The sequence below is a fragment of the Parambassis ranga genome, chromosome 6, assembly GCF_900634625.1.
Source record: "Parambassis ranga chromosome 6, fParRan2.1, whole genome shotgun sequence".
NCBI lineage: Eukaryota > Metazoa > Chordata > Actinopteri > Ambassidae > Parambassis > Parambassis ranga.
In genome coordinates, this window is record NC_041027.1 from 9,183,788 (window position 1) to 9,201,037 (window position 17,250).

Genomic DNA, 17,250 nt, shown 5'->3' on the forward strand with positions numbered 1-17,250 from the left:
TGAGAGCATTACACTTTAGCCTGTTAGGTATGGGTATTTGAGATTACTCAGGCTTTCGCTCTCTCAGACAAACACACTGTGGGCTGCTGTCCAAACAGACACACTGTAGTCATTCACACACAGAGGCATTAAGTGGTACACAGACGCTCCGTGTCTCCAAGGATTTAAAACTCCCACATTAAACCAAGAAGTATAATTAATGTGTTTCTTCTTATTTTTTTTCAATGGACAGCTTTATTAAATCCACCAGTAGTTTAGATTATTAAAACAGTAGTTAAGTATCAAAATAGTTTTCTTCTGAATGCTTCATAAGTTGGCCCTCTGTTGATATTAGCAGTATGGAGTCAAGTTGGACGGACATTGTCCCTAAGTGATTCACAATCATCACAAACTGCTGCAGGATGTGATGATAAGGTCCAAAACTTTAATCTTAATGTCCCATATGTCTGTGTTTTTACTATAATTGAAGCTTGAGGTGACATCAAATGTGTTCTTTTAAAAAACTGTGCTACATCTTCTTTAGCTTTGACAGAAAAAACTCTGCTACACTATATTTTCCTTTCACATCTTGCACTACTCGCTGCCATTCACGTGGCTCCATTTTCTTGTGTCTCTGCTGCACGTTGTCATGGTACTGCATTTTTCATGGAACATGCTTCTAGACCTTCATACTCTGCAATAAACCTATGAATTATAGAAAGCACTGACAAATAAAACTAGCTAAGCCATTTGACTGTTGCCCCCCCCCTCCCCCCCTCCTGATGAGTAGGGGTTAGAAAAGAGGAGCTTGTGTTTTGATAGTGAACCTGGGTGAAGTGGAAGATGCAGCAGACCAGCAACCGCTTTTCCTGCTCTGTCTGTTTACTTTGCTGTTTTGCCAGTGACTGCAAGTGTATCTCAGTATGCTTACATGGTGTCTCTTACTTTTATCTTCTCAGCTATGGAGCTGAGTGAATAAACTGTATGCTCCCCCCTTTATTTTGAGTTTGTGACTTGACTCAATAAGTCCATATTTACACTAGAGTATGTGACTAACAAAACTGGTTTCTGTGTGCTGCACCACCACGAGACTGTAGTTGATCTGCATGTTGTAAATCCTGCCTCATATTTTAAGACCTCTTTTCCCCTTAATTAAGTGATCAGTTGTACTTAATATTTTTTTTAAAGCATTTTTCCCAGCTATGTTGACTTACCTGTGCTGCTTATTTTTAAATAAAGTTAGTGTTTGTGAATATGCCCTTCTCTGTGCTAGCCCATTTTAATCCTAATATCAATACTACCATGGAGACATATCGTTTCATTTGTGTCTGTGTGCATTATGTTGAGACATTCTGTCACTGTAAATAAAAATAAATAAAAGTACAACACTAAAATGCAAATAAACAAAATGATGTACAGTAACAATGCTGCTGTGCATCACTACAGAGAGGTGCAGATAGCTATGTGCATGATGCCGGGCTCTGCATGTGTCTAATAGAGAGCTGTGTTCACTCAGTTTGTGTGCCTAATTAAAATTCAGTGGCCCTAAAGCAAGATGACCTCTGTACAAAGCATCTGGGAAATCGGGGTCAGGGCCTGCCTGCTCTCGCTCCTGCCTTTGTTTAAGTGACTGTCAACAAAGTGTAGCCAGAGAGAGAATCCAGGAACAGCTGGTGCCAGGTAGCAGTGATGTGTCTGATGGCTACTCACATAAGAAGGATGTATTTGAGTTTATATTACTGCTTCTGTCTGATAACATGGATGGCAAATGTCACGATTGAATGCACTTTTACATTTTATATGCACAAACTTAGTCACGTTTGTTTATTAAGGAGTGCTTACAGGCAATTATTTAAATCAAATTAACCACAATGACATTGTTGAGTCAGATTTATCAGACATCATAAATGTTTTCCTCATTGCTGTCAGTCAGGTTAATAAACATGACAGCCCCATAATGACAAGGTATACCCAATGAACTGGATGCACAAAGTAGCAGCAAATGAGTGAGTATTAATGTAGCCATAATAAAATACAGAGAGAGGTTTGGGGACATCTGAACATATCCCATGTATTCTGGACTTTAAACAAATGAGGGTTAGTCACATAAACCTGAAAATATGAAAATATAAATATATAAAACATGAAAATATGGGAATGTTTTTCCATATGTTTGTCTGCACGATACACAGTCAGTAATATTGCTGGCACGTCCGCTTGAGGCCTGTGTTCTTTCCCAACTGTTTAAGCTGTGCTTCTATCATTCTGATGGTCCCCAGAGCATCCCCATGACGCACTGCTCTGGCTCACTGTGTTTATTGTCTAAGCAGTTGTGACGGTTTCGAGCATGTGTGTATTTTATGGGCCATCTCACATTAGGGTAGTTTATGATTCTCCCGAATAAGCATCATGTTGGTGAGCGTTGTAATTACTACTCATCCATGGCAAAGCGTACTGTAGGCCAGCTGTGGGGGACCAGGGGCTATGTAGCCATGTGGTAATAAGTGTAAATATAGGGCATTGAAATTGTCTGACACACATAGGTACATCCTGTTTGTGGTGTGATATTGGTGCCTTACAGATCACACACTGATGCACAAAAGTTATTGAACTGTTTGTACAGCTTCTTGTGTGGAGCTGTGGCAAACAACCAAGGCAGAAAAGCTGCATATACGTCCGCAATTTTATTCTTCTTACCCACCCATTTTTCACACAATGGCAGATAGGAAAAAGATATACAGATAATATTTAGTTTGTACTTTTGTCTTTTAGGTTACTTCCTTGAATATTCTGTCTCTCTCAGGTGGACAAAAAGTTCTATGTATGGATACATATTAAAGACAAAGGGGAGCAGATGAGGACACCCTGTCCTTAGCATCACTGCAGGGTTTTTTCTTGGATTAACAAGTTGGTAAATTGCCATAGATTTTAGGAGTTGATTATTGCCCCTGCTCAGTGCTGTGCTGCACTGAGATGAGACACTATCTTTCACTTATCCCTTCCCGTCTGACTTTGTGTTTCTGTTTTCTTCGTCCAGCACAACAGATTTGTTGTGCGCTCTATCAATGACAGCAGTTCAATCATGAGAGACTCAGCGAACTGAATGAGAAATATTTATTCAGTACAAAGTTTGAATGTGCATTGGCGTCCTAGACCCCGTCGTGAAGACCACATCCGAAAAGGGGGGAAAACGCAAGAGGAGAGGCCGCTGGATCAGAAGATCCCCCCGGGGTCTAGACCTGGTGGTGGTGGAGGGCAGGAGATAGGAGGCCTGAACTGGCGTGGATCTGGTGGTGCTTGGGGTGGAGGAGGGTTGCCAGGTTCGATCAGAAAAAAGCTGGAGAGGAGATGGAGACTTTTAAATTTCGTGCTAAGCTGTGATTGGTCAGGAGAGGGATGGAAGCGACAGCTGATTGGTGAGGGAGGTGCTTTCTATTAAGCACCTGACTAAGAGAGCGGAAGAGAGGGGGAGCAGAGGAGTGAGGGATAGAGGGAGAAAGATTAGGAAGTGGATAGGGATAAATGGTGAATGATAGGAAACAGAGTCTTCCTTATTGAACTTATGCTAAGAGCTACATTTGTGTGTTCAGAAACTGCACACTGTAGATCACCAGTCCAAGTTTACGATACTAATGAGTAAACATCTGCATCTGTAAATATTTGTACCCATCGTGAGGTAGCATCTCAGATAGTGGCCATGTCTTCAGACCGTGTGTTTTACTATTCAGCCAGGGAGAAAGGAGACGCAAGCAATGTAAACAAAAATATAAGAGTACTGTACAAATCAAAGTAAAATATTTTGCTTTATTGTCATCGTCATCACACCAGAACAAAGTAATTACAGTTTAGAGTCAAGTGTGAGAAAGAGGAGATGGAGGTGAGCGACTGCAAGACAGAGTCTTTAAAGATGAGCTACATGTTGTGACAACTGTTTCAACGTGACGGGCGAGCACTGCCGGGGATTTTCCTGCTGTGATGGCAATCATTATTGAATGGCTGCCAAAGAAAGAACTGTTTGCTCAGTAGCCAGAAATTAGTAGAGAATGACTAAGAGCACATCTTTTCCTAAAAAGAACACAAGGAGATGTGTAAGGTGTTTTTCACAGCCATGTGGATTGGTCTCCTTTGAATTATATCTGTAGCTTTTCTTAGATAACTGGTGTCATGTTAGCTTTGAATCTGTGTACTAGCACATGCATCTTAGAATGAAGCAAAGAATGATCTCCTGCATTTAAGCGCTAAAGGTGACAGAGCATTTAAAGATAAAGACACAGAAATGCTGCACCAGTTTTCCTCAGTAAAGAACGTTCCAAGGGATTTGGCAGGTAGGCGGGAGACCTTTGTGGATTCAGGTTGTCTTTCTTGTGTCTCTGAAGCAAACCTGATGTGAGTTTTGTAAAGCTCCTGCCATCTGTTGCTGGACTCCTTTGTTGTACTTGTTGCTGAAGATGGATAGTTCTTTGTGACTCTGGGTTTATGTTTGGGGTCGATGTCATGCTGCAGAATGAATTTGGGTTCGGGCTGTCTGATGGTGTTGATTGATGGATAACATTTCAAAATGCCCAAAGCGTTTGCACTATATTGTACGTTTGTGTGGCCAAACTCCATGATGTATCATATCTGTCATTGTTATTTTCATTCGTTCCTCTGTGTGGTTTGCTGTGGGGGGGTAATGGGATCAGGAAATACACATGATGCATTTCTGTGAGCTTGTGCACACGTGTGTGAGAGTGATCAGTGAACTTACATGTTATCTTTGGAGAGGACTACTATAGTTGACTACACATAACAAGCTGTGGTGAAACTATTGAATATGTACAGCAATCATGCTTTAGTCAAATGTTGTTACATATGGAATAAGAAGATATTATGAGCTTGTGGATCAGATTTATCTATAAAGTTGCCTCATTATGGCATTTTTGGAGCTAGAACCTGAACGACAACCTGACAAATTTAAAGCCAGTGATGAAAAATGCATTTACAGTTTTAGGGACAAGTACAACTTTGCAGGTTCCTGTAACTTTCAAAAGCAATAATAATGATTATATGTGGTAACTGCATATTCACATCATCCTTCTCAACAATGATTTTAGTCATAGGTTCTTATACATCTCCTATAAGTGTGATTGATTGGCTTTTCTGTGTTAATGGGCTTTGACTTTTATACAGTTTTGTGTTCATGCCATCACATAGATTACTGCCAAAGATATTTCCCACTTAAGGCAAAGTGATGAGACTTGCATCACCAATAGGTTTTCTGAAGAGTAGTTTAAAAGCTCAGCATGGCGGTTTGAGTCATTCTCGTCTCAGCACCTCAAACTGAGACACTCATAACAGTCACGCCTTTAATTAAGCTTAATCTGAAAATTATTAATAGAAACCAATGCTCTCTGTGCCAGTCAGTAAACATTTTTATTTCTGCTCTTAAAATTGGAAATTTTTAACACAGGGTTCTCTTGACTTTTGATGCCAGTCTCAGTGGAGCCAAAATTCGATGTATTTCTGCTGACTTATGTGTTTTTATAGGTGAAATGGTTTTCACCTTCTGATTGATGTGGAATCTAATATAGGTTTTTCCCCTGGCTATGTAACCTGTCATTACTATACTCTTGAAAAAGGTACTGTTTTCAGGGGAAAGAAGGCAAAAACATCCAAGCTATGATGAATAACCTGTTGTTGTGATTAATGATAGCCATTGAGGTAGTGTAGCCATCTTTATATGTGAATGAAACCTGGCCAAATGGCTGAATGAAATGTGGACAGAATGGGGAATTACATTGGAGGAGGCTTTTATCTCATTTGCCAATCCTTGCAAGGTCCTGCTGTGTATGCACAAGTGTGCATGAAAATAAAAAAGATAGACCTATCTACTTATAAGTGGTTGTTACTGAAAGTAAGAGGTAATCAGTGCACAAGAGGGTTAAACTTAAGTCCTCCACCAGCATTGCTGAAGGCTTCTCTGCAGTATTTTGTTCAAGCTGGCAACATGAAGGGGATTTTTTTCCTCTCAAAGTCAGGAAGAAAGAGAATGGCAAGGAGAAGACATAAAAGAGGTGCGATGATTAAAGTTTGGATGATTTTTAGGATGCCGGAAGATGATGGAACGGTTTTTTTTTAAGAACTGTAAAATGTAGGTGTGCATCACATTATGGCAATTATTACTGACAAGTCCTATCAGTTTCATTTAACACACATTTATTTAATAAGGAAAATTACTAAATAGTTTGGAATTATTTTATTTGAAAGCCTGGCTTAATAGTTTGCAGCAATTGTTAATCATTAATTGTCTCAAAACACAGTTTTGTTTTGTCACTCCACCAGTCCTGCACGAAGTTTAGACCTTATCTGATGTATGACAGACTGCCAACCATATGATGAACCATACTTTTAAAATATTTTGTCAAATGTCAGTGTATAACGATTAATAAGAAAATATGCTTTTTCCTCTGGTGTTGATGTGTTTGTGTGAAACAAAGAGAGAAGCAAATAAATCATTATGAAGGCCTTTTTATCAGCACCCTGTTCCAGCTGATCACTGGCAAATCATCCTCGAGCCTCTTCAAGGTATTATGCAGGACACACAAACGCACTCGTTCACACTCAGACACAACCTCTGTGCTCTTCCCACTCGTGTACATTGGCTGCCAGAGCTGTCTTTGTGTCCTATCACCATAACAACTGCCTCACAGAACATGTGGAAAAAAAGGAAAAAGCCAAAGTAAATTTCTTTCACTCAGCTTGACTTGGAGATGGTGAGCGTAGCGCTCTGGCAGCTCCTCGCAGCGCATCCTTATAGGGGATGGGTGTGTCTGTGTGAACAAGAAGCAGGCTTGTAGAGGCAAGTCGGCTACAGATGACATGGTGTGAAGAGAAAGTGGTTGTGTGATGTGAAATTCTGAAGAGTGTGACATATCAGAACAGGATTTATTTTTTTAAGTACATCATGCCACACATGGTGAGTGTCAAACGGCTGCTGCCTTCTACTCTCATTCTTGCATGTGAGTGTTTGTAAGTGTGAGATTTGTTCATTAAGTTGTGGACTGTGTAATGTGTGTCTGGGGGCTTTTGCACATGTGGATGTTATGTAATGACTGAGGCGGAGAAACCTTGAGAGGATGCAAGAGTAATGAAAGTTCGCTGTGAATCTCATTTGGGATTCTGCACGAGATTGTTGTAATTGCATCTGTATTACTCTACAATATGTTTTCATTGACATTTTTATATGTTCTGTATTATATAGTGCGGTAAACTTCTTTCAGTAATCCATTTTTGTCTTCTATAAGTACTGTACATATTCATTATGTCCTTACATACTGTTGTGTTTCCAGATTGATTGTTGCTCTGATTCTTCTCACTGTTTAATTTATGATGAAGTCATTGTGCTGCAGCTTTGTTCACAGCTTCATTTTTCACTTACATACTCACACATGCTGTAGTAGAAGTTTTTAATAACATGTCACAAAGGAAATTAAGTGTGTGTGTTAGTGTGGGTGTGTGTGTAAGTGTGTGTTAGAGTGGGTGTCCTTGGGTTTGTGCATGTGTCTGTGGTTGTTTCATGAAGCAGGGTTTTAAGCATCAATGCTACAACCAGTCTTATATTACATTGTACAGTAAGCGTTGCTCTCAGGTGCTGTGCAGCAATGCAATGTATGCAACAGTAGCCTCGGGATCTTATTTCTCTGGTACTAATCTCCAAAGGAAAAGTCTGTGTTTCAGTGTTCCCCGGTCTTTTTTAGTCTTTCCTATAATAGCTTATATCTTCTGCTCATGGTCCATTTGCTTGGCATGACAGAACAGACATAAAACCTTCAAACAGAGAAGGAGAAAGCAACGACTTAAGCTTTCATCTCTGAAACTGCATTATTAAACAGACCCCTCCGCATGAGTCTGACATCACCCAATCACAGCTGTCTCTTCTTCTGCTTCCCCTTCTCCCTGTTCCCTTGTGTTCCTCCATTAGGCAAACCTGAAGAAGTTTATGGAGTATGTGCAGCAGAGGAATATTGAAAAGGTCTCAAGGTTTCTGGATAAAGGCCTGGACCCTAACTTCCATGATCCAGACACAGGAGGTGAGAAAGCTTGTGCTATGTCTCCCATATCCTTTCTTTTTCTAAACTTGTTTTGTGTTGAACTCACTCTCTCTACCTCTCTTCTCACTTTCTCTATCTCCCTTTCTGTCTTTGCCACAAATGACCATCTATGGATTATCTGAAATAAGCCTTCTGCATGCCGGGTAAAGCTGGATTATTCGCTTTCCTAATCTCCTCATGTATATGCAAATGTTTGTCCAGCCATAAAGGAGATTTCCCTGCTGGGTGACCTGTAGTCTGACAGATGAGCTGTGAAGCGAGGGGAGAATAGGTTGGTTTAGCACCAACAGGAAACAGCGACTTAGGCAGACTTGAGGGTTACTGTCAGAGCAGCCAAAGCAGTTATTCAAATGCAGTCACCGAAAGTGTGAACTCACCGCTGTGCACATATTGAATGTTCATTTTCTGAGGAGATGATGATGTAAGCAAGCATGGCATTTTTTCACATCATTTGCACATCCTTGGGATTACAGAGTGTCCTCTGACGCTGGCAGCACAGCTGGAGGGATGTGCAGAGCTCATCAAGGTGCTGAAAAATGGAGGGGCACATCTGGACTTCAGAACAAAAGATGGTATTACTGCTCTACACAAGGCTGTGCGCAGCAAGAACCATACAGCACTTATAGTGAGTATATCATACACATACACTCACACACACACTTCCCTCTGGGAAAGGGAGAGTTTGCAGGCAGGTAATCTCTGGCAGCACATGCTCCAACAGTTGAGTACGGCGGGTGTTTGAGCAAGCACTGAATATGTGAGGCTTAACATGGCCACTTTGAATGGACTGGCATATCAGCTGAATGGCCCTGAATCTGTCCAGTTTGAGGAGGCTTACAATGAATGAATGGGTTCATATGAGTCATATAATTGATTCCCTGTTGAACCAAGCCTTGAAATTAGATTTTGTCATTTCCGGTCACTTCTATCACCATTATCCAAATATCAGTGTCACTGAGTCTTGTAACAAACACAAGCTCTTGTGTCACATCTCTGGAGGTCTGCCTTGTTGAAGTTCATCATTTTTTTTTTCTTTTTATGTGCTAGTGAACACAAACACAAATGACATAAACGCCTGCTTCTTTTTTCCCACCAGACACTGCTAGATTTGGGTGCATCACCTGACTATAAAGACAGCAGGGGGCTGACCCCTCTCTACCATAGTTCAATGGTAGGAGGAGATCCATACTGCTGCGAGTTGCTGCTGCATGATCATGCACAGGTCGGCTGTGTGGATGAGAATGGCTGGCAGGAGATACACCAGGTAAAACAGTGACATGCACACACACACACACACACACACACACACACACAGAACAACAGTAGGTTGTTTGTAGAATACAAAAGCAAGTTCACTTGAAGTTGTGGCAAGAAGTCTTTTCCTCACTTGAGAATTTCTTCTGTGCTGGTTGAGAAGAAAGAAACTATTTAGTGCCTAACACTTTTTAATAAGTGTGAACTTTCCTCTTCAAACTTCTGTTCATAGTTATGACATAAATAACTGAATTATTAGAATTTTTGTGAGTTGATTTCCTGAAATAATATTTCAGGAGTATGATGGTAAAAGGGATGACAGTACGTAGTCGCTGAGATATGAAGATACACTACACATTTCCATCGTCTCCCCTGGAGACATTTGTAGTGTGATCTCAGCTTCTTGCATGTGAATTGACACAAATAGTAACAAATGAAAGAATTACGATGTCTGGCTCCTCTGTCACCTCAGCAGGAGAGGTGTTAAGTAGGTGTGACTGCCAGACAGCACGTTGCTGTCACCGGAGGGGGTGTAGATGGACATTCTCTGTTTTCTGTGTCTGTGTAGAGAATTTGCAGAAAAAGCAGAAGTTGCAAAAATAGAGCTGCAGCTACAATATACTATCAAATATACTTTCCTGGAGCTGTCCATGGTGCTGACATGGTGGCTCCACTTTGCTTTTTCCTTCACAACCTTAGACATCCCTCAGGTGTGAGACCACCATAATCATAAGTACTTTAGTCTAAATTAAGTGTTTAGAAAAACAGCAGGACACCAGAACATTTTCAAACCAGAATGTGTTTGAAGATTTATTTATCTGATCCTGTTGAAGCCAGCATTGCAGTATTCATGAATTAATTGTGGGCCAAAAACACTGTGTGATTCTAAACTGAGGTCTGAAACACACAATAACTTTTACAAAATACCTTGTGGACGTGTTCTCACTGTGGCTGTTTGATTGATGAGAGCTGGGAGAGCTTAAAGAATGACACACCAATGGACAATTGAGTGCAGAAAAAGTACTTTATAACATAAACCAATGATCACTGTTATGCAAATGAAGAGTATCAACATACTTCTCTCTGCCCAGCAGATTGTCAGGACTTGTCAGGCTCTTCTCACAAGTCAGAATTAATGCCAAAGCAGTCCTTAAATCTTTAAACACATTCTGGTTTGGAAATGTTCTGGTCTCCTGCTGTTTTTCTAATATTGAACTTGATTGACTGTAATTATTACCAAAGCAGACCTAACTGTGTCAGTTGTGCGTTTCATAATTTGGAGATGCATATAAACCCTGCTGCTTGATGGAAACGTCCTGTGCAACTGTCATTTTAAACTCTATGACAAGATTTTATAAGTAGATTTAGACTCGCCCTTTACATGACCCTATAAGGATAAATTGTTACAGTATGCTTCATACATACTGTGGAACGATGAGAGCAGCTGCTTTCAGCTGCTCAAGGTCAATGACAATGAATTGCAACAATGTGATGGGAATCTATAGAACTGTAAATAAAACTTTGATAAGCTTGCACGCATGGCATTAACAACACACATCTGCACACTCTGCACAACCACAAAAGTTTTATTAATTAATACCACACAGTTGTTGTGTTGTTGCTGTGCCTAAGCCAAGTGTTGGTGACTCACTGAGTGTAGTGCAGAGATACTTTCTTGACCTCCGAGGACCAAACACAGCATACTGTGTGCAGGCGTACTGTACGTCCTCAAGGCATGCCCTACTCAGTAAACCTAATGGAGGCCTACATGGTGTTTTTATTTGTGTCATGGCTTTTAGCTTATATCTGCATTGTGGCAGAAAGGCGCTGGAGGTTTTGTGCTATAAATGGAAGCAGACAGGTAGCTGTGGGAGTCGGGTTTTCTAATGCTGACACTCAATGTAAAAAAAATTCAGAGATTGTTGATTAACACTACTCAGTTACACTTACTCAGTGAAAACACAAACAGAGGTTTAAATATTACAGACAAGGCACCTCATCAGTAACAAGTCACTTAAACAAAAAAAATTTGATTTTTAGAGATTCTCTGCCAGTAATCCAAATCATATTGTACATTCTCTGACAGATGCCTGAGGCTTTTTATTCAGGTCGCTGTCCAGAAACATCCACTGTGGCACTCAAAAGTGTCTACTCCAACATCTTTTACTGTAGGCTACATTATTCTCTTGATGATTGGCATCCTTTCACTGCTTTTTGTGTTGGTAATGGATAGCTTTATTTCAGAAAGTAACTTCATATCAAACCATTCATCCTTTGTTACACTATAGTGATGCTCTGATGACACATTGCTGGCAGCTGTATTATTACATTGTCTATTTTCAACAAAGGTTTCCTCTGGTATCACTGCTGACACTGTGTTTAGTCTCAGAATTTTACAAAACAATAAAAAAAATCTGTCCACAGATTTCACAGGCTGTTCGAGGCAACCAAGGAAGTCAGGGAATAAAAGACATTACAGTCTGCTCACGACATGCTTTACCCTCACTGCATGCTCAAGGGGGGATTGATTTGGCATTTTGTAAACATGCCTTCCCACAAACAGGAGCAGTCATGTTTTATTAGCAATATGTATAAACATATAAAATATGCAGATGTCTTTACTTTCTGGTGTCTTACACACAGAGAGACACACATACACAGAGTATGTGCAGTGTGCAGACACAGCAAGCCCTAATAGGTCATGTTTATTGTTTGTGAATTACAGATACCGTGGTAAATATCAGAGTCCTACACATCTTTACTCCATTTCTTTCCTCTCACCACCCTCTCCCCTTCTGTGTCTTTTCGAGCTTAAGCATTTTACCGGTATATATTGTGTACAATAGGTACACTGCAGAAGGGCTGATAACCAACAACAATCCCAACATCATTTGTGCGCTGTCCCACTGCTGTCACACACTCTTAGGGAGACAGAACACAGGAATAAGAGAACAATTGCTGGGCAGAGTTGTGTGCTTCTTTGTCAATGACAGAGGACAAAACCACGGCGTAGGAGGGGAAATAGAGAGAAGATAGAGATTAGATGAAAAGTTTATTGCTTCCGGTTGTGTGAAACAAAAGAGGCAGAAAAAGGCATAACTCTTGCCAGAATAACTTCTCCCGATTTACATTTAGCCCTGGGTGATAGAAACAAGAGATTCCCCCTTCCTTTTAGAGACATGGTGAGAAAAATTTTACGAAGGGAAGAACCCCAAGGAAAGGCACGGCTAAAGTATATATATATATTAGGCCAAATATGCAACACTGTTCTCCTAGACTGTGCGGGCTGCCATGTGACTTTGTAAGGAAACTGTCTCTTTTGCAAAAACAGTAAATGTGTTACTCTGTCCTTTCAGGCATGCCGCTATGGTCACGTGCAGCACTTGGAACACCTGCTGTTTTATGGAGCTGACATGAGTGCACAGAATGCATCTGGAAACACCGCTCTGCATGTGTGTGCTCTCTACAACCAGGTACCATTTATAAAAAAATCATTATGGCTTGTGTGCTTGGGGAGGAGAGGTAGGGCGGTCTTCTGTGGAATGATGCTCATGTTTAAGGGGTGCAGTTTGAATCCAATGTCATTGTTCACTGCCAGTGCAGGAAGAAGTTTGATATTCATCCAGCGGGGTGAAAAGCTTAAGGTCATAGAGCTAGATGGCCATACACACGTACGTATCACATACGACACCTCCACTATTTTTTTTATTTATTTAGCCTTTATTTAACCAGGTTTGTCCCATTGAGGTCAACAATCTCTTTTGCAAGGGAGACCTGGCCTAGAGGGCAGCCTTAGTTACATTAAAACAAACAATAACATTTCACCAAAGCCTTAAACTTATTCAATGTAACAAGTGTTTGCAGTCGAAGTTGAGAGTCCATGAGTCCAGGTCCTACCCCTTTAATTCCAAACAGTTTCCCTAGCCCTGTGTTCAAAACATATCATGATGCTGTCACCACCGTGCTTCACTATTAGAATGAAACTACCAGCTACTGAGTAGCGTCTGCTGTTCACTGAATGATAATTGAAGTTCTGCCTAAACACTCCAAAGAATCGTTTTCCTCGTCGCCTCAGAATCTTTTTTTTATGTTGTGTCCCACTTATGTGGGTGTTATGTAAGTGTTTGTCCTCTAAGTGTTCAGCATTGACCCTGGTGAGTCTTACTGTCTTACTCAGTGACACTATATAATGCAGTAACTTGATGTCTTTAGAGCAATATAGTATTTACCTTGTGCGTTGCCTCTTAATGTATGTATTTGAGTGATACTTTGGAGCATAGACATCTTTTACCTGGTCATTAACTCCATCATATTTGTTGTGTTTGTGATGATAATGGGCTGAGACTGAAGAGAACTGATCTATGTGGGAGTGTGGCACAGACATTTCTTCCATGCTGGCTGTAAATTGATGAAATGACTTCTTTGGTATCATGTTTTGTGATTTTGTATTTACTTAAGACCAATTGCCTGTCATTGATCTGAGTTGTAAAAAACAATTATTGGCTTCTCTGTATACAGTGACATCACTTAAGGTCTGTCTGGTGTTCATCATTAACAGGGACTGTTTTCAGCTGCAGACTCATGTCATTTGTTACTGATACCTAATCAGCTATTGTTCCCATGTCAAAAGTAATGAATGCCAGCCAGTTCAGAAAACCATAACAATCGTTTGCCTTTCATTTTAGATCAACAGCATTAACCTGATATTGTGGAAAATTACCTGCCACCCTGTGCTGGTCCCAGTGTGAGGACAGTATGACTTGTGCAAGGACACTATATGATATTTCTAAATGATACATAAGTTCTGTGTTAGGAACAGAGTAGGGAGAGGTTGTGGGAGGGGGGCACTAAAGGCCAGCATACTCTGCTGACTCCCATGAGGGCTGTTGGCTGTGTGCTCATGGGCTTTCCTGACACTTCATTGGGAAATGGACAGTAGTGCTGAATCCATGAACATAAAATGAGCACTACTTCTCTCTCTATCTGTCCAACCATTTATGTCTCTGGCAATATACATCCTTCAGTCATCGTCACATAGGAATAATGGAAACACAACTTCTCTGTACATGTGTGTGCAGGTTTGTGTATGGAGAGTATTTAAAGACAGTATGGATGAACAGTTTAATTTTTAGGCTCACACTTGTACAACATTGTATGTCTTCAGTTTGGTAATAGACCCTGTCCCGGCTCTTGTGTGTTTCCATTGATGAGGATGGGTGATATCCTGCCATCAGCAACTGCACACTACATTGAGCTGATTGATCCCTTAAACAGTGTGCCTTAGCAGGGTTCCAGCAAGCCTGAAGCAAGTCTGCTCTGGATGAAACACAGTATGTAATGTGCTAGAAGAATTGACAGAGGAAACTAGTTGTCCAGTGGCATGATCTATAGAACCATAATCGTAGAGCAAAATGTCTGTTAGGAAGGGGTAGGATGGGCTGGAGGAATGACAAGATAACACACAGTACAATAAGTACTCTCAATGCTCGGGAGGGTCCCTTTCTTGGACTGCCTGTTAATAACTAGTCTTTGAGCTTGGCAAATGGTCAGCAGCAGTGAGGAGATGCAAGACAGGGGTCTCTTGCCTAACTGACAGGTCCACGGGAGGTGGTGGGATGAATGATTAGGTAAAGATGTGGCACTGTCAGAAACAGCAAATGGGGACAACACTGATGAGTGAGAGGTGGCACAAGACACACACAGTACTCTCTAAATTTGTTAGGCCAGTGAAATCTTCTGACATCTCTATAATAAGCTGTCTAAAGGAGATATTGCTGTTTACATGCTGCTGCAGTACTTGTATCATGCTGTTGCTGTGCACACTAACGTGTAATAAATCAGCTCTTATTCAAAGTGGTTCAGTTTTAAATGGTGCCATGTGCTTTAGATTACAAAATTATGTAAAAAAAAAAAAAGCTCTGCTTTCAGTACATTCAGTAGAGAATTCTACATTTGTTGCCTCAATTCTAATGACAGAAGGAATCCTCCAATGTATAAACATAGCTGTGGGAGAAAACCATCTGTCACATTCTTTACACATGACTGACCTGTGCCATTAGCTGAAAGTATTCGATTTAACTCACTACCATATGCATTTCTATGTAGCTAAAGTAATCACAAACCAGTGAGGACTGGAATGGAGTTCTAAATGAATTCCTATAGGAAGCCTTAGAGAGAAGAGCAAGACAGATGGCCCACACTGTAATTGGCCTGTGCATTTGCTTGTGCATGCCTTTTATTTTATGAATCTGTGTGGGGGAAAAGAGAGAGTAAAAGTCACTAAATCACAGTTCAGCTCTTAATTGAGGCACCCAATATAATAAGGTTGATATGTTATAACATGCATGTAAATGGATAAATTCAGGTTTTCCAAAGAGTCTGAAGAAGATTTAACACTTTTGGTCAGGCTTCTTCGGTACTCTGTGTTAGACCTGGAGAAGCACTAAATAATCATCCTCAAGCTCTGCTTCCGGCTTTTCCTGGGGAAACTACACTGACTTTGTGAACAAAGTGGAGAAGATCTGAATGGACCCAGGTGACACCATGGCCTCATTGACGTCACTTCCTTCAGAAGCCGCAGAGATGGTAAGGAAATCCCTTTTATGAGACAACACACTCATGAACAGAACCAACCTCATGCCAGACAACATCTGTGACCTCCTGGACCTCTGCCTGAACACCACCAGTACAATGGGAACTTTTACAGACAGAAGCACAGCTGTGTTATGGGATCACCCGTGTCGCCAATTGTGGCCAACCTCTACATGGAGGAAGTGGAGAGAACAGCCATGAATTCCTTTCCTGGGATCCTTCCTACCCACTGGTTTAGATATGTGGATGACAATCTAAAGCATCAAGACCAATTTAGAGCTTTTGTTTCTGAGTTTAACACAGACCCACCCACTGAGGTCCTCCACCACATATAAACCATATTTTCCCGCAGCAAAACATCTTCAAGAAAACTCTACAGGTCCAGATGCCTTGCTTCAACCTTTTGAAAGAAAATGACCTGGATTACTGAGAATCTTCATCAATGTCATCAGGATTAACAGCCATAGGCATTTATCTGTTTAGGCAATTAGGCAAATATATTAGTCATTAGCAGCAAAATTGATGATATGATGATATATTATTATATGACTGACGTGCTTATAAATGCCTCACCATCTCCGTTTGCCTGTACATTTGAGGTCATCTGTGCTTCGCTTGAGTGTTGCTTATCCATTACAGGGCAGACTCAGCAAGAGTCCCCATCTACTGTATGTATTTTACCAGAAGAGGTCGCCCTAGAGGTTAAAAGTGGGGTGTCAGATATAGTTTGATGAATAAACCCACATGGACATTAATAACTCAACAGTGTGTTCAATTAATCTGAGCGTGCATGTCCTTGAATGTGTGACTCATTGCACTGATTGTAGAGCGAGAGACAGGCTAGTCCTATTAATTCTTCACTGTGTGTTAAATTACATATCGACCCTCAGCCAGCCAAAGCATGGACTCACAAACTCTTGTCTGTCAATCTACAGCTGGGCTTTTTTAGCCTGGGGCGTGTGCTTTATTTACACATAAAACAATGTAATGAGGTGGTGAGCTGATCAAGGTGTTTGTTTTGTACTTGTTGGTGTGTTCCTTCTGTCAGTGTCATGTCTTCTTTAGTGATGTAAACATGTCTGTGTGTGTTTGTTTCTCTTTTTTTCACACTGTATAACAGCTGCATGTGAAAATAGCTAAGAACCTCAGGGTGAAATGGTTTTGATTGGTACTACACACTTAACATATTGTAGTCACTAGCGCCCTAAAGACTGTACTATGGTCTGTCTTTGTGTAGACTCACAGATGTGACTGTTCTAATGTTCACCGCTGGCTTTTTATACTATAAGACAATGACTACTTAATCAGTGAATCAAGCAAAGATATCGACACTGTA

At 40.7% G+C, this 17,250-nt stretch overlaps 1 protein-coding gene across 10 annotated transcripts in view; it reads left to right on the forward strand.

Annotated features, from left to right (window-relative positions):
* Nucleotides 1-17,250, forward strand: part of shank3a (SH3 and multiple ankyrin repeat domains 3a) — a 151,601-nt gene that overhangs the window by 74,250 nt on the left and 60,101 nt on the right. For all 10 annotated transcript variants that reach the window (XR_003670876.1, XR_003670881.1, XR_003670879.1 and 7 more), the window contains 4 exons: nt 7,940-8,048; nt 8,543-8,694; nt 9,166-9,333; nt 12,680-12,796. Coding sequence is in view for 1 of the 10 variants with exons in the window: in XM_028407478.1 (XP_028263279.1) it covers nt 7,940-8,048; nt 8,543-8,694; nt 9,166-9,333; nt 12,680-12,796 (546 nt within the window). In the remaining 9 variants the exon portion in view is untranslated. The remainder of the gene's footprint in view (nt 1-7,939; nt 8,049-8,542; nt 8,695-9,165; nt 9,334-12,679; nt 12,797-17,250) is intronic.